Source organism: Idiotropiscis lumnitzeri, chromosome 13, assembly GCF_059441095.1.
Source record: "Idiotropiscis lumnitzeri isolate Australia: NSW breed Sydney's pygmy pipehorse chromosome 13, RoL_Ilum_1.0, whole genome shotgun sequence".
Classification (NCBI taxonomy): Eukaryota; Metazoa; Chordata; class Actinopteri; order Syngnathiformes; family Syngnathidae; genus Idiotropiscis; species Idiotropiscis lumnitzeri.
Genome location: NC_142403.1, coordinates 8,327,352 through 8,345,902, shown reverse-complemented (window position 1 = coordinate 8,345,902; position 18,551 = coordinate 8,327,352). Strand labels below are relative to the sequence as shown.

Sequence of the window (18,551 nt, the reverse complement as noted above, 5' to 3'; positions counted from 1 at the left end):
GCCCTTGTTGCCTGTAAGGAAGAAAACTTGGGGAAATTAAAATGAGGGAAAATTTGCAGGTGGGGAATTTTAGCAGATGATTAATTACACTCCACCTTCACTATCATCACGCCTACAGACCAAACTAAGAGAGAAAACAGAGGCTAAGGAGATGTGGAAATCCTATGTGAGGCTGGTTAAAAAAAAGGAGGATGTCTTGTTACAGCTTACCTGCGTGCCCAGTCATTAGGCAGTCGGGTCAAAAATTGCAAGAACAATAGGGAGGTTAGGGCAGTTGAAGTGTGGAATGTAACCTGGCGGGTCAGAGCTCTGAAGGCGTGCGTGACTGACAAGCAGCGTCACACAAAACCCTTTTCTATGAAAGGCACGCAAATTCACATCCGCCACGATCATATTAAAGTTCAGATATCTCTTTCTTTTTACTCCCACGTACAAAGAACCAAGGGTGAGGCACTTACACCATCAAAAAATCCCTTATGTCAAATACCGCAGATGCAAACAGGAATAACTGCACGCATGCACCTTTACAGCGCCCACTTATGGGAAACACTGGGCAGGTAATCTGTGTTTGTCCTTTATTTTTAAACCCAAAAAATCCATTCTTTTCTTTTCAAACTGGGAATATGCTTCTGCTTTTAAGATTTGGAGTAAAGGAGTACCTTTGCAACGAAACCTTGGCAGCAGCATTACCAACTCTTAGAAAATGGATAAAGCCCCATTATGACAAAGAAGTAGTAACTAAAAGAGGTTATTATATTTATCTTGGGATTGGATTGTCTTTCTTGAAAATAATTGTCCATTGTTTGAAATAAATGACTTTGGCTAAGTGACATATGGCAGAGATTATCATTATGACTCATTTGTTTTTCGATTCAACCTACCCTTTTAACTGTTTGAGTAAATAAGAGTTGCTGACACTTTGTGTCTCTCCCCCCGACTTTGTACTCTCCTCCAACTGCAAGATCTTATTGGCCCCTGATTCTTAATCGCCAGCAAGTTAATTAATCTCACACTTGGCTGCTGTAATAACTTGACTTGTTAGACCTCTACTGTGTGAATGGAAATGGCCTCTTGAGCAGCTAAAACACCCGCTAATGAACCAGTGTGGATAGAAACAGAGTGGGAGAAAAAGGAAGAGCGAGAGAGAGAGAGCAGTAATAAACAACAAAAAACATGGTCATGGTTTGGCCTTTCATATACAATTAAAGAATATTGTGGCAAATAATTCTAAATTGAGCCAAGATGTATAGGATCTCAAAAGTTGTCGCTTAAGATTTTACCACACAATTAACTGAATCACTGTTCTTGTGATTGACATAACATCCACAAAACACTCAGGCTAAGACTAAGTTTATATTATATTCACGATCATCAAGTCAATGGGACTCATTGACTTCATTAAGGTCGAGCGCTGAGGGATTTGGGCCATTTTTTTCTCCTTATTTCTATCTATCAGGGTATCTCTGATAGCCATGGGGGAGGTGTAGAAAAGGCTTTGAGTCTCAGAGGCATACTACGATTCATCCCGCGGTCTACCACAGATGCTAGTATGTTCCCTCCTGGCCCATCACGTTTCTCATGTTCTGTCAAGGCTTTCTACGGATGAAGAGTGGGCACTGGGCAACTTCGAAGCATGTTGTTGGCCCAGGCAGAGTCGAATGAAGCATTTGGGTTGGCATCAGCCCATAGTCATGCTCAATACATGTTTGACGATTGTAGTTTTTTGTCAACGACAAATGTGCTAATCCATTGCTTGAGCCAAAACAGGCATAAGAGTGTGTTATTCCCATACACTCACACTTTCTCTCTCGTGCAGACGCACACACATTCTACATTAAACATTACAAAGTATTTCATGGTGGGCATTGTGGGTAAATTAAACACATGGTTTGGGTTTAGAAAAGTTGTAGGCGGCGATTAGGGATTAGAGATGCAGGAGAATACAGACCATATGGTTCCTGTCCCATTACAGACTGCCTCCAAGTTTCAATACTTCATATTATGTACTGTCAAGTTTAGTTGTGTTCACCTTGTTTTACTATGAGGTTTTTCATCTGCACTGTGACTTGCCATGGCAAATTTTTTGACATCTTAAAAAAGTCTCGAGGCATCCACAGCCTGTCTCGTTTGCCTTTCCAGTCCCCCTGCGTTCTCCCAACAACCGTTACGGTTTGACACCAAGAACAGAGTGTAAACGTAGCCTGTTAAAATATGAGCAACAGGACAAAGAAGGCACACAAATCTTAGATTTCATCACATATTCAGTTTATGGAATATGAACTTTTGCCCTCCGGAAGGTGATGTTGAACCTGTAAATGTACCTCTACAGTAAATCGAATTGTTACCGGATCTCGTTCTTCCCAACAGCAATCTTTGTTTTGAATGAACAACTTGCAATTAAATACATATCCCCAAATTCTAATACATACTCCAATACCTTCTCTGTAAAATTTAACTGGAGTAATAGTAAATGGAGGAAAGTGCAACATGTAGCATCTTGAGTTTGACCGCATTATCTGGTCAGTCTGGTGGTCAGGGAGTAGTGTGGTCCCAAGACCTATTAGATATTAATGTATTTAAGCCTTTGGAGAAACCACTGGATAGATAGCCTGGGCACATGTTCTGGGCAATTAAAAGAAATTGACGGATGGACAGAGATCCAATTCTTCTGGGGTCCATATGGCAAGAGGGCTTTCAGAGGCCCGTTTCAATTACATAAAGACCTCTGTGCATTGGCATGGGACAGAAAAGGCGCGGCAACAGAAGAAAAATGCAATAAATCACAGATAACCACACACGTACGCAGTATGTGTGTATTCACATGCCCAAAAACAGACCGGCTTTGCATGCTCCACACCTATAAGCTGGGTGATCTATCTTTCTCAGCCACAAGAAAAAACAAACTCACAATGTCATCATCCAAGCAAGATAGATGCCTAAATCATCGCATCATGATTACAGAAACGCTTGCATCAGTGACCCATGCACAAGGACCCTCTCAGTGTATGGCCACTCGATTAGACTTAAACCAGCCAAGCGGCCAGGAGTTTGCCTGCTTTATGGCACTTTCATCTGGAGGTGTCCCGTTGTCCTCAAAGCTCCCTTGAGGTAGCATAAATCTCAGAAGAAAAAGATGGTTGGACATCATTGTGAAAATATGAGGGACATACTAAACAGGGAGTGAGGTTTAAGTTTCACACCTTGAATGAAAAATCTCAAACAGTGAAACTTGAAACATCCTTCACTTCCTGCTTTCACATGGGACTTTTGGGATGATCAAATTATTAACCTTTTTGAGGTGACTCTTCGAACCAGTTTGCCCTGAAAACACATCATGATTTTTTTTTTTACTGAGTCATCTATCTACTGTATCCCACCATCCGTGTTTGGGTATGGCAAGAGTGCTATGTGGACTATGCTGCAGGCTAATGTATTATTCACTCTCCAATGACGTGTTACTACAGCTGCCAACTTGGAAGGAGACGGATGTCACCCATCACCACCACACGTCATCTATCTCCACACGCACACTTGGCCAACAGGTATTGACTGATCGATTTATGGAGCACAAAATGCATGTTTGTGCGCATGCACAAGTCGTTCCCAGATGTTTTCACGTGTAGTTGAAATACAGATTTCCTTGAATTTTTGCATAGCTCTAGACCAGGCGTGGGCAAACTACGGCCCGGGGGCCACATGCGGCCCGTTAAACGTTTTAATCTGGCCCGCTGAACTTGAAAAAAAAATAAATGAATAAACTTTGCTAATGTTTTATTTTCTAAATCCTGTGCTTTTTCAAAGACACATGTTGTGATGCTTTTGTTCACTTTCATTTAAAATTAAATGTATATTCTTTCTCCGATGAGGTGAGGTTACCAAAACACTCCACCCATCTACTCCCTATGTCAAATTTTTTATCCCATTGTGGCCCGCCAATCAAAATGTTTACCCACCCCTGCTCTCATTCAGTGAAAAAGCAAACTTCAGCAATATCTATACGGTTGTACTAATATAGTGCAGTGCTCCCTCCTATTTTTTCCATTTGTGTTTTAATAAGCTTTTAAAACATTTTAATTTTTTTATTCCTTTAAATGTTTTACTCACATGCTTAACTGGATCATCCCCTAAAATATTCTTATTAGCCTAAATATGATATGAAGGGCAACAAGTTCAAAGTCTTGCATGAAAAGAAAAGTTTTAAGAGAAAATAATTAACTTTACTAACTTTATTAGTCACCAAGATGTTTACCTCACCTCCTCACCACTTCAAGTGTGATCCTTGAAGCACACATTGAGTAAGTTAAAATATAACACTCTCCCTGTTTATACCTAAACTGGCCCATTAGCACAAGTGTTCAATGGGACAATCCAATGATAATGACCCGCTGCTTTATTTTCTTCTTTCTTTGTAGAACAGGAAAAAATATGAGTTTGCATTTCTCAGTTCTCTTCTATATAAATCCCATATGACAGCACAATCCTCACCACTTGGGGTTCTAGATAATTTTGGTGGAATTTGCAACGCACCAACTCCTGTGTGTGGATCAGCTTTGACCTGATTAGTCATTGGCCCTGACACTGAACCATTCAAAGTAGTGAGGTTAAAAATGGCTCCCCAGGGATACTGCTTGGTAAATTTGACTTGAGACTACTGTTAATGGGATTCTCCTTTTGCGACACGAAGGCCACAACAGATTGGACCAAATGACCCCCGGGCGTTGACATTAGCATTGAAAACAAAGGAAAATTATTTTTGGTCAGGATGTTGATAATGGTAGATTCAAAGTTCCGTTTTTGTCAGAGATGACAAAGATCTAATGAGAAAATGGCATAGTATTACTTTTTCAACGTTCTTGCTACTCTGGGAAAGTGTTAATATTTCACAAACACCAAGTCTGCCAGGTTTTCATCCATTTTTAATGACTGTCAAGTCAAACATGAGCCGCTCTATTCTTAGGTTAATGAATAGGTGAGGAGTTGTTTGGATAGATTTTTATGTTTAAAGTGTTTCCTTTTGTGGGGCACTTAGTATTACGCCAGAAAGTAAATCCAAGGTCTTTATACAGAAAGAAAAAGGGTCAGCAGCCATTGCTGAGACTGTATGGATTGTCTGAAAGAAGCACCATAAGTAATGGACTAATTAGGGGGAGACCAAAAGATTTCCAGTGTCGGTCGAAGCAGAGATTCATAAATAACTAAATGCAAGGGCAGCGTAGCCGCTTAATTAACAAAGTGTGGAAAAAAGAAAAGTGCATGAATCTCAAGAGGGGCTGACCCAATCTGCTTGCACGGATGGAATATCGGCAGCAATTCTGTCTATCTTCTTGGCATTGATTGATGGTAAGCCAAATCGAATCGCTAATCATCACCACCCTCTTAGTCCCCGCCCCCCCCGGGGGATTGTGAGAGGCCAAAAGTGGCAATGGAGGTAATGCTTTTGTATCCCTTTCTTGACACCGGAGGCTTTGACATTATAATTCCTCACAACTCTCAGCGAACCGCACCCTAGACACTTGACCCCCAAACCCTCCCTTCATCCGTCTTGGGGTTATCTGACTCCTGTGGGTTTGTGCCCCCAGTCATATGTACAACTTTCTTTTGCTTGTTTTCCCGCATTTTCTCTTAGCTATTTATAAATTAGACACTTCATACCATTCACTCGTTGACACCCTAGTTCAATGCATTTTGCTTTGGTAAGGTGCATTTTTTTTTTGCATTACATCTCTGTGTGAGTGCATGTAAATTGATTTGAGTTGCATGTACACAAGCAACAATTTCAATGGAGTTGTGGAGAATTAATTCAATTTTACATTTTAATCACAGTTTCTCCACAATAGGGGAGGTTATAGTCATAATCTCCTTATCAGAAGTAGGCACCAGTGAACAGTAAATACTGTAGCATCTGTCTCATGTGGCTACTAATATTTTTATATCAAACAGGCATGAGATAACAGGGAGACGACAATAATACTTTAATTAGGGCCCACTGCATTTGTGATAAGATGAGCCAGAAATGACGAGTGGTTGCAGCAGAAGAGTGGTGAGGGGGAAAAAAAGGATACTGACATTTCAAGAGGAGACATTATAAGCTTGAGGCAAGACTCAAAATAAAATCAATGAAAGGTGAAGCAAATAAAAGGAAGCTTTTTTTCTGGATATTACTGGTGCCCATCTTTAGGATTGTACTCATGTCACCCAAATGGCAACACCGCCTCTCGATTAAAAGTAATCACACATTGAACAAAATTATGTTCTTCACCTTTTGCTGAACACATCTTTCATATTAGGAAAATAGAGCATTTTGCATATTAAACTGCACAAATGAGATTGCTGTTTACTCTCATCCTCCCTGCCTTTTGTTCAACTTTAATTATTTTCCCCCTCAAATTCTCACACAGAGATTGCGTTTTGAAACCGTCACACAATGTTGCCATTGATTAGCACTAGCTTGTGCTGTCAGAGTCATTAAAAAAGAAAAATCAGACAGACGGTACCGAAGCCAGCCAGAACTTTCATCCGGGGATGATGTGAGTACAGTATATGCCAGAAAGAGGCAGAGGCTGGCAGTTAATGAGTCAGACAGGTATAAGTGTGCAGTGGTGCATGCCTGGCTTGGCACGACAGGGGAGAATCCTCATTACCTCTTCATTCTATAAACAGTAGAATGATTTCTAAAGAGGTTATGTAAGTTTTATTTAGTAAAAGATTTTTAGTCTGTGTACGATAATCAATTACATCTTCAGTTAGTATATGCAGGTGCATCAGAATATCAGTAATTCCTACCTAATTATATATATATATATATATATATATATATATTTCCTTTAGGATTTGTAACTTAATAATAACGTTTTTTTATGATGTTTAATTGTGAGTTTTCATTAGCTTTTAGCCATCATCAAAATTGGAAACAATAAAACCATGACACATTACACTCTGTTTTAAGTGAATCTACATCATACACAACTGAAATGAAATAGACGCACCTGTCAAAACGTCTAATCCTTGCAAGATGTGTCACTTTCAACAACTTTGTATATTAAAGAAAAAAAAATTGAATACACCAGCAATCATTGTCATAAAATTCTATTCTTATTTTTATTCAAGCATAAAGTAAAAATGCAATGAAAAAAAACGGACATTTGACGGCAAACTATGAAGTGTGCCTTGCTGTGAAGCTTTGTCTCAAATGTTCATCCTGCTCTCTCTTGCCTCCCATTAAGTCCAAAGTTTGAAAACCCAACTTTTACTGAGGTAAAAACACAAGGTCAGATACCATGAACCTTCGTCTCTCCTGTCAATTTCAAACACGCACACACATTGCTACCCAACATCCAAATGCCATAATTCAGGAGGAGTACAGCAGATAAGAACCTCTGAGTCTTTGAACTGTCTGTATATTTCAAACCCCTTCTTCACTCTCGAGCTCTGAGCTCCCCTGCTGCTCTGTTGAGACTGTGAGAAATGGGCTGATCGATGGGGTCTGACAGCAATGAAACGAATGGTACCAGCTGATTGATTCATTAGTGGTGGACTGGGTGGAGGTGGATGCAGAGTGTGACCCAAAGAAGCAGGTGGGTGTGAATTTGGACAGTGATTGCTGCATGTGCATTGAGTGAAGGTAATGTGCACATGTGGCTGGCCATCTTATTAAGCAACGGCCACTTCTTGTGTGTGAGTGTATGAGGGAGAAATGAGAGGTTGGAAGGGATTTCAGTGGGGTGTGAGAGGAGAAAGGGAAGCTGTTTGTGGCCTGACTTGGCACAGAGGCAGGGGTCAGACTGTATTGTGCAGCACTTTTATCTGGTGCACTGCAATTAGGCTTCACAGCGCTCATTGTTGAAAGCCTGTTAAAAATGGTGCGAACAATTCCCATGTCGCGAGAATTGACGTGAACAACTGAAATATGCTTCAGTAGCATACAATTTGAGTAAATGGAAAGTGGCCATGTGGCTGATGACATAAATATAACAATAATAGTAAATATACTTGTCCTCATTTATGGTCCCGGTTATCACAAACACGCTCTTAAAATGTCTCATTTGGCTGTAATTTGCATCCCAAATGAATCAAGAGCATATTATTTCAAATTGCACAAATCAAATTGAGTGCTATAATTAAAATGTTCATTCTGACTCTCAATGACCATGTAATACACTAAAAAAATGCAACAGTGACGTAATATTTTATTATATACGTTTTTTCTATATTTTTCTAGCATTAAATTCAAGATATGGATTCTAGACGTTTAAAAATGATGCTTATGTCCAAACAACTCATGTAACACCTTCCATTTAACAACTGTCCTGCTCTTACCAAATGGATTGGTGTCATCACTGTCAGAGCCATTAAACACTCAAAAGGAAAAAAAAAGTCACACTTCCACATTTGCTCTATTGCACTATAAGATAGGTGTGTGATGTAACCGGGCATTTGGTCTCTTTACTATTGCACACCCTTAAACATTAAAGTCAGCGTGTCAGGGAGACTTGGTCTGACTTGAAGTAAGGTTAAATAAATGCTGCCGCAGCTGGCAGTGTCTGCAGGAGGCAGCTCCACGGGACCGTGGGGATTATGTAAATATCACGACAAAAGGTCACGTGTGATTGGTACCGCTTCAACTGAAATGTGCTGGAGTGAGCGGTAAAGATGTGCTCGTAAACACATTGCACTGCCGAAAACGTGAAACTGCAGCTGTTTTTGTCCTCCATATTGAAAGGATAAATATATAATGGAAGGTGAGCTCATATTGAGTCTGTGAGCCTTTTTAAAATACAGGTGAGGAATGTTTTTGAGAGCAAGCATGAGAAGTGAAATGAATTTAATAGGAACCATATGACCAAATTAATACTGACCGCACATTATTCCTAGAAGTTGTTCATACAATTACATTGACAGCAACACTTTTTTTTTTTTTGGGAATAAGCAAACTTGTTTTTGCGCATCTTGAACTGTCTTCAAAAATCCCTCTCAACCCCGTTTACATGCACCCCATATTGCGGTTTCAAAAAAGTTTATACTGTTTTCTAGCACATCAGGTGTTCAAAATATCCTTTTTTTTTTTAAGTTTGTCCTATAAAAGCTTTCGCCATACACATTTTTCCATGTGTTTTAATTTATTGGGATGTCATTTACCAAAAAATTCCACCTGGTGCGCAAGCAAACCCTTAATTCATAAATATTATGAAATATATCACTATATTACGATTTATATGATCATTATTATTATGTAAACCTAGAGCTAGAGCACATTCTGAATATAATGATTCATTTAAAACTATTTATTTGGATCTTTGATTGTTTTTTTTTTTTATTATTTATAGAACTCTGGAATTTTTAAAAGAAACAAAGTAGATAAATATCACCGACACGCATTACCAAGGTTATTTTCGTTAACGAAAACTGACAAAATGACGTTAATGAAATAAAATGAAAATGCTTTTTAAAAAATTAAAACTGATTAAAACAAAGTAAACTAATAATAATTATATCAAAAATTTCATTTGTTGTTGTCATTGGCATTTAATCTAATATACCAGCCTTTGGGGTTGATTTTAAATATATTCATTATGATATTACTGCACGGCCGTTAGCCGGACGAACAGTCAAAAAGTCGTCTGGGAGTTGTAGTTGTAGTCCTCTTAATGTGTGTCCCACCGAAGCAACGTCATCAAGCAGCAGCCAATAAAAAAATAGTCAGCAGAGGACATCACTCCGAGGGGACAAGTTTGTTGCCTGTGGCTTTGGCTGGAACCACTCGCCTGCTTTTGTCATTTAAATCAGCCCGAAACGCAATGCTCTGTAAAAAGTGCTTTCGTTTTTTTTTATTTCATATCTCCCAAAAAATTTAAACATTATATAAAAAATAGTTCACTGTACACCTGGGTTTAATACTTATCAACAAGAATTTATTCCACAAAAACTTTAAAAGTTGGCAAATTGGCAAGCAAGGCATTGTAGCTTTATTTAATTAATGTGCATGGATGCTTTAAAATAATATATTTTTTAAAGTTTTACTACACAGCACTTATCATGATGTTTTTCTAATTTTGCAAGCAAGTAAAACACCACTTTCTTTAAAAAGACAATAAATACTAAAATGAACTAAAACAGAAAGACACAAGCTTTTTGGAAAAAAACAAATTGAAACTAACTACATTTTAAAAACAAAACACAAAACAAAATAAAAAGCGAACTCTAATTAAACTCTTATATCATTGGTGCTGACTGACCTATAGTATAGATTTGTGGAAAAAAATATTAAACCAAATTGTGACATTTAACATTACAGCCCGACCCCAACAATATATTTTAACAAGCCCTGCTAAACTAAAACCAGGTAAAGTGGCTTTTTGTCCGCTTGAAGGCACTCAGCAACATGTCTACGGCCACTCTCCAGACAGCTGTAACTGTCAATGTTTCAAAGCCATGCAATATATCAAAGACCCTTTTTTCCCTGCGTCGTTGGTTAAATTTGTTAGAAAAGTCTGAGGATGGCAATGAAACTGTGGAAGTGAGCCAGGAGGTGAATTTCCTCCTGTCTGACTCCACCCCGCCACCCTCCTGCATTGCTTCAACTGTCCATGAAGTTAGAAGAAACATAATGGACATCACATGTGGATAAAAGGTTCTGGTCCAATTTCAAATAGTACGGTAAGTGCAAACACACAAAGACTACATTGTGTGTAAAGACACAGCTATCACGGAAAGCTATTGTGTTTTCATAAACTTTCTGTTGCTGCCAGTGTCAAAAGTTTTTGAGGCTGACAATAACTCCACAGTACATTTCTGATAGACTGACATAGACAGTCTTCTCTACTGAAGGACAAGTGACATTTGTATTCCCTTCTGACAAACATTGAACAGCATTCTTCTTTTTTTGTTGAAGTGACCGGCAAGTCAAACTATGCCATGCTCCTAAGATCACTTTATTCTTGATTTCCATCACTATCACATCCATTGTGGAAACACACCATCAATATTATTTCAGCATTCCAAACAATCCCACGGCAAATTGACATTTAATCAAAAACTGTCGGTGACAACATCGCTTTAGGAAGACAGAGAGAGTCCCGTGTCTGACAATCATCTGTGTTGCTTGTATGTATATGGTATGCATCATCTAGCCGCAGGAAGTTGCACAGTTGGCCTACTTAAATATACACATCCTTGTTCACTGTATTTTTATTCATGGCTGGAAGATGATAGCCCCGGGAGCTGAAAAGTATGTTTAAAAAGAAACTAACCTAGCCTTGGGGATTTAGACGCCCCTCTCGCAGTGGTCCAAATAGGCACTTTTCATGACTTCCGTTTGAGTGTCACAGGACCCATTACTATATTGGATTGTTGTTTTGACACGTGGTCATCTAGAATGTATTTTCTGAGCACAGAACATCAGCTCCACTTAACACGTCAAAAGTGTCATCAATATTGTTAAAGTCGCTCCTATTGAACAGTCAAAAAGGGGAATTTCGCTCTCTCAGTGAGGTAGACTAAATGAAACAATTATGGACACAGGCTCGCAATTGAACTTTCATCTTGTGCTCTCGGACCTCATGAGAAATGTATATATATTTTTTTAGGTTTCCACTTTAACAGGCTGACTACCTAACTCAACTAATTTGCACTCTCAAACTCCCCCCGCAACTTTTAAGCCACCCACACACACTATGTGCCACCCAGCTTGCTCGTGCTCACTCTTTTTCACCCGCTTGAAATGCGTATGCATGTGTCTCGTTCTGCACTGCTGACTCGAGACAGCAGCAGTGGTGGGCAGGCTCAGACACATTTGGCCTCCCCAGCTTGGGCTCAACAGTGGGTGTCAAAGACGTGCCATCCCGCAAGGCCCCTGGGCTCCATGTGGTGCCAGCGCCAACACACAAACGCACACAAACAGCAGAGGGTGCTTTGAAAATGAGCATCCGCAGCTAACTTTTCCTGTCAATACCCTCGGGAATCGGTTCTGATCTCCTTTTTGACTTCAAACAGCGGTCATGTGACATGGAGACACAAACTTGACATGCGATACAATAATTAAGGAAGTCGGGAGATGGATTTTTAAATACCATCAACAAAGATTAGGATTGTATTCATCAGACAGTATCAGACTAATATCTCAGCCAATTTTTTGCTTTTTTTTTTTTTTTGAACAGTTCATATCTGTCTGCAACCATGTTCCAATTGCTCTCAACCATGACTGTGGCGTTAGACCCGCACTCAGATTTTTAAATAAATTACAAAAACACTCCATTATAGTTGTTTTTCTCTCTCTCTTTCTCTCTCTCATGCGCTCTCTCTCCCTCCCTCTCATAATGGACTAAATAGATCACAATGGACTCATCACATTATGCACAATGCTCAAAAAAACGTGGAAAAATATCATGTTCCATTTTTAACTATCCTTACATAGCTACCGTATCACTACCACTTTCATTATCTAACTACAATTTTATGTTATTTTATGTTTTAATAACAGTTCATTTACATGTTGTTTGTCCCCTGTGATTGGCTGGTGATCAGTCTATAGTGTACCTTGCCTCTCAATCAAAATCAGATGTGATACGCTCTAGTTTACTCATGGCCCTAATCTGGCAAGCACAATAGAAAAGAGATGGATTGATGGATTTTTTTTTTTTTTAGTAGCCAACGTTGATATTCATCTTATAATAACGCCTCAGAGACAACATTTGTATACATTTACAATGAACTAAAAACAGCTGAAACTTAATTTTTTAACTCATTCAGCAGATAATGAGATGATTTATTTCTATTCAGGGCAGTCACTGGCATTTATATCTCTAAATTCATGTCAAAATACTACTTTACATGTGGTGGTGAGAGTTGACGCAGGGTTTTAATAATATTCTATACCATATTGCTACAATTATATTTTATAAGCGGCTAAACTATCATTAAAATCGGATTAATCGACAACCAAAGTAAATATTCCAATTTGCATGACCTGATTTGAGGTTTTGTTCTCATGAATAAAGTAGAGTTAAAAAATAAAGTGTGCTCTGTCTATCCCTCCAGCATGGTGTGTGAAGGCACCAGCTGGCCAAAGATGGCCGTTGCCTGCCTCCATGTGAAATTCCAGCTCGGTAAATCTTTCCACGCCACCATTTGAGTCATGAAGTACAGCTCTGTGCACATGAGCACTCCTGCGGACCCAGATAGCATAAAGCATGTCAACTGTCCTGCTTTCTGGTTCAATTCTGCCCCGCGTCGCCATACCACAACCACACAATATCATCATCCCATCCTGACACGTTGCTGTCTGACTCCCGCCCTTCTTCCTGAGCGTCTTAAGCTCATCTCATTCTAAATCACTGTACATCTGTTCAATAGAGCTGCTGTCAGACAAATGAGCGACAGATCGGACGAAAGAATCTGAATACTAAGGGCCCACACTCTCATGGTTGAGCTCTATAGTGCTCACATCTACCGGCTTGTATTTGAGAGGATCATTGAAACAAATGCAGATGAACAATAGAACAATAAAAACAGTAATGGCCCAAATTTGAGGACAAGTCCTGAGCTTGTGCCCATTGCCATGCAAACACAGTAAACTCCATTGCAAACAAAAATCATATTATACTGCAGTCACAAACTATTTTATTATTATAATTATTATTATAATAATAATTATTATTATTATTATTATTATTATTATTATTATCAAACTAAATAACTTAAACTAGTAAAAGAAGATGAAGTTTTTTATTTTGCTGGTGTTTAATGGTTTTGATTCGTAATAACATATACATATATATGTATATATATATATATATATATATATATATATATATATATATATATATATATTTGGGAGAGCAGCTGAACAATGAGGCCAAACCTTCCCTCCAATTGATTTAGGACCAGTGATAAATAGCCTTATGAATTGGTAATTGCTCCTTGCAAGAGCACTGCAAGAAAGTCTCCCTCCCTGCATCTAATTCTACATTTTTAAAAGGCTGAGCAGCATCGATCCACTCAATCGATGCGGAGCACATCAATTGACACTTTGTTGCAGCCTCCATGTGACAATTACACCCGTGCCAACGCTTTTATGCTCTTTCATAACACGAGACAGACACATAGACAGACAGACAGACAGGCAGGCCGACAGAAAGACAGACAGACAGACAGATAGATAGATCGATAGATAGATTGATATTTTTATTGAATATTACCAACCTTTTGTCCTTGCATCGAATCACAAAGAATCACTAATACATCGCTTTGTAATTTAAATTGCGATTCAAAACACATTTTGTTTCGTAACTCGTCTTCTGTTGTTATGAGGGAGCGCTCCGAAATTAACTTTGAATCGCTCTTAAAATAAGAAAAGCACTCGGACAGTTAGCATCTGCCGTTATTTATTTATTGATTCGTTTTTAAGCGTTTTTATTTGTTTGTTTATGTATTTATTTAATTATTTATTTATTTTACTCCGTGCGATCCATCGCTCTGCATCAATTTTCTATTTAATCCCACTGGTCGCAAATATGATTGAGAACCACTGCTCACGCTTGGCACAAACCGTGATAATTGTAATAACATAAAAATGATGACACTGACAAGGACCCCCCGCTGTCACACACACACTGACACACAGTATAAATCATTCGCCAAGTGTAAACGGGCCCAGGAAGGCTCCCGTGGAGGTGTGATCTCACCCACGTAAACACATAAACGTGCCTATCAAAGCTGCCCATTTGTGCGCGATCACTCCATATTGCGCCATAAATACAGCTTCATTGTTACAAAGGACGATGAAACGCCCATGCGTCTTATTTATTTGCGGAGGAGATATGATTTCAAAGATGAATAATTGCTGCCATCTTGTCAAATGCTTCCTGGGAGAAGAGATGCATCCCACTATATGGATGATTATGATCCAATAAATGCACGTACAATAAACATGAAAAAGAATTCGACTGCTACTGTAAATTAGAGGGACTTGAAAGGTTGTACGGCATCTTCCCTCCGCAAACTCTAGAGTCTATACGCACACGAGACACTAAACATCATCTGGATTTACTTTTACCTTGTCTGCACCGTGAGATTATTTACTTACTTATTTAGTAACTAAAAAAGAACTATGTGATTTATACCACCACCCTTCGGAGTAAAACATTTAACACTTATTATTCAGACCCCGCATTTACAAATAGCATTCATCAATTTAAAAATAATAATAATTAATCACTGTTCTGCTAAACATTTCTCGTGGAATACGTTGAATGCGACTTCATGCGTCCCTCATTCAACTAAATTCGTGAATATATTGTTCTTCGTATTTGCATAAAATGTCAAACCCACTTCTCTTTCGGGGACACGGGTCACTAAAAATTAGCCACCCCGAACAAGCCAGAACCTAATGTGGATGTAAATTATTGTTTAGCTGTGAATCCCTCAAGACAACTTGAAACTCAAAACCTTAAATGGAAGTCGGCCTGAGAAGACTGGGAGAACGTAAGAGAGGGTGAGCGAAAGAGGGAGAGATGAATCCATTAATTACTCCCCGCGCTGTGTGACCTCGGGACCCGGGGAGTCTCGCAGTGGGGCTGGTTGAACTTCCCCTGCAAGGCTCAGTCTTTTTTTTTCTCCACAAAGTACAACAAAACACAGTCAGAGTGTTCACCATAAATCACTGTGCTGTATTAAAAGCTTCTAGGTAAACTCCACGCCCGGTCGGCGGGACACAATTTATGACAACACTTTTGTAGCGAAATATATTGTTCAGTGAAATCCATCCGTTTGCAAAGCAGAGTCGCAACCCACTCGTTTCTGGTGTCAGGTAAAAAATACTATTGTAGCCGTTTTCAACCTGATTCTGTCTACATCTGGAGCTAACTTGAGCACAGCAAGCTCCAATTCATCCATTCAAACCATGTGTTGTAAAGCTCCGGTGTCCGCTGACCTTTTCTAGATCGCTCAGGTCCTGGAATATTGCAAATAATCCCCGATTATTTTAAAAATGTATACGTTGTGGTAGCTTCATTCATCGTCTTAAATACAATTTTATTTAAAATAACAGATAAGAGTATTTGGAAGGGGGAGGGGGGTTCTGAAGAATTTTATAGTTCATGAAACTTCTACAGCACAACGTTCTTATCAATAGACCAATAAATGCAACTATCAGATAAGAGTTACACCTTTCACCCTCAGAACTTCAGAGCAAAAAAAAGTGCAACCACGCTTTTTTTCCCTTTCCACAGCATAAAAAAGGCATTTATTTGAGGAAAATGCAATATGTGGTGGGACAGTCAATTAACTACATCTCGCAACTATCGCCCAATACATTGCATGTTGTTTTTTTATGCATGTGATTTATTCGTTTTATTTCTTTCAAGTAAAACTAACGGGGTAAACTATAGGTCAATTAAATTTAAAGTTGCATTTATTTCCTATAAAAGGCAAATGCCGATTGGACGGTACACAAGCATGCATGCATTGCGCTTAGTCCACTGTCCCACTTCATACAGCACCAAAATACACTAAAATCCAGCATTTATGTCATTCATGATTCATGTTTTACTTACTATTGTCTTTTTTAAAAGGCTTTTTGTCGTTCCCATAGAGTAGGGTTGCGGGGTGGGGGTTAAAGGAATAATCGCCCCCCATAGACAATACAATAAAATAAAAATAAAAACATGTGGTATAATGCAGTAAAAGTGATGTTGTCTTGTGTTGCTCAGTTATTACTTTTTACTCTAAAAACTAAATGATAATCTGCTAAAACAAATCTTTGGAAACCAAACGTAATTACACGTTTATAATAATCTTTAAAGTTTTTTTTAATTCAGATGTTTATTGTAGTTAAACGACTGACCTATTTTGCATGTGTTACGTTCTACATGTCAAAAGGCCACATAACTCTAAAAGACACACTGTTAACCAAGTGGTTTTAAAGTGGGAAGGGAGGCGGGGGTGGTCTTCCTCACGACCAGCACCGGCAGCACCTCGGCTCCCCGGTGAGATACGGTGTGGCGCTAATTTCCTCTAAAAGAGCAAGAAAGCAGCAGCAGGCAATGGCTAATGTGTCAAAAAAGGGGAGAGAGAGAGAATACACAACTCCCATTGTGGTGCATAACAATTGCGCATTAAAAGTTGCACCTCCTTCTTTATTAAAAACAAATGCCCATTCTTTTAAATTCAACCTTGTGTTTAATTGCAGACTGACATCTGAATGCATGGCTGATTCAGTGGGGGGTGTTGGTTTGACCCATTTGAAAACGAGTTAAAAAAAAATCTGCATTTAACTTGAATTTGAGCAGTTCACATAAGTGATTGATGAATTTCTTACCTTCAACCGCAGTAGCTACGGGCAGCAAGAAGCTGCACAAGAGCAGAATGTAATCCATTGTCATAACGCGCTCATGTAAACAGACCCACGAGAGGGACAGTGTACAATCCCGGACTGGTCACACTCCACGCACAGTCCGCTCCTTCCAGTCCCAACCTTGTTATACCCACGGAACCATTCACCAAAACACCAAAAGGTGCGCGCTTATTGGAAGAAATGACACCATCGGGTGGTGAAAAACACAGCAGCCCTTCTTGTTGTCTCTCGCTCTTTCTCTCTTTTTTAAATCTCCAATGCGTCTTTTAATAGAACCAAAGGAACTGGTACCAGAACTCCACCGGTGTCCTCCTTCTCCGCGCACCGAGCGGGTCAACTGCGAGTAGTGAGTCCTGTCCGGGACCACACCATTGGCACAGTACGTAGTTCCACAATCAGGATTTCCCTTCTGAACAGTCACTGAGAATCTCCCCTCAAAAATCATACAACGAACACTTCTGCGAGGAATATCCTAAAACCACTTTCTGTTTGGTCACAACAGAGAAGAAAGACGCACTTGTGACACCACCATAGCGCGTGTAGTCCACATCAAGAAATTAAAAAAAATGTGTGAGCCCGCCTGCGTCCACGAACAAGGGATACTCCAGGAGCTGGGTTTTAAATGGTACAGTATTTATTCCCTGAGCGGATTGATGAGCGCTGGCTACTGCTGCGGACCGTCTGCCTGGCTCTGTGCACTGGAATGAGGCATACAGTCGTGGAGGAATAAGGAGAGAGAGGGAGAGAGAGAGAGAGAGAGAGCGTGAGAGAGAGCGAGAGAGAGAGAGAGAGAGAGAAATGGGAGGGGTCCGGCGACACTGACAAATGTCAAACTCGCCGTCGTTTATTGTGAAAATGAAACAAAAGTTGACTTCATCTCATGAGATCCCAGCAAGCAATGTGCATGTAAAATTAGAACTGCATCGGTCAGTTTTTTCTTTAGATAAAACAAAGGGATAAAATCCAATTCATTAACGTTTTAGAACAACAACAAAGCAGTGTCGATACGGGATTTTATGTTAATGTCGTGTAACGTAGTTGTTCTCCTTTGTTAACGTTTTGCAGCGTGGCTCTGCCTTTTCCTTACTGTATGAGATTCAGTCACTCACTCACGCGCGTGTCTACAGGCATGGACACACAGCGCCCCCTGCGGATCGCCTCAGTGAGAGATAGGGAGAGAAAGCGAGAGAGGCAGAAGGGAAGG

The 18,551-nt window shown here is 39.5% G+C and overlaps 1 protein-coding gene across 14 annotated transcripts in view; it reads right to left on the bottom strand.

The window, feature by feature from the left end:
• ephb3b (eph receptor B3b) overlaps positions 1 to 18,050 on the bottom strand; it is a 52,909-nt gene extending 34,859 nt beyond the window's left edge. For all 14 annotated transcript variants that reach the window (XM_088312345.1, XM_088312354.1, XM_088312349.1 and 11 more), the window contains exon 1: positions 17,312 to 18,050. In XM_088312345.1, the coding sequence (XP_088168471.1) occupies positions 17,312 to 17,375 (64 nt within the window). In that variant the 5' untranslated portion in view covers positions 17,376 to 18,050. The remainder of the gene's footprint in view (positions 1 to 17,311) is intronic.
• Positions 18,051 to 18,551: the final 501 nt, after the last annotated feature.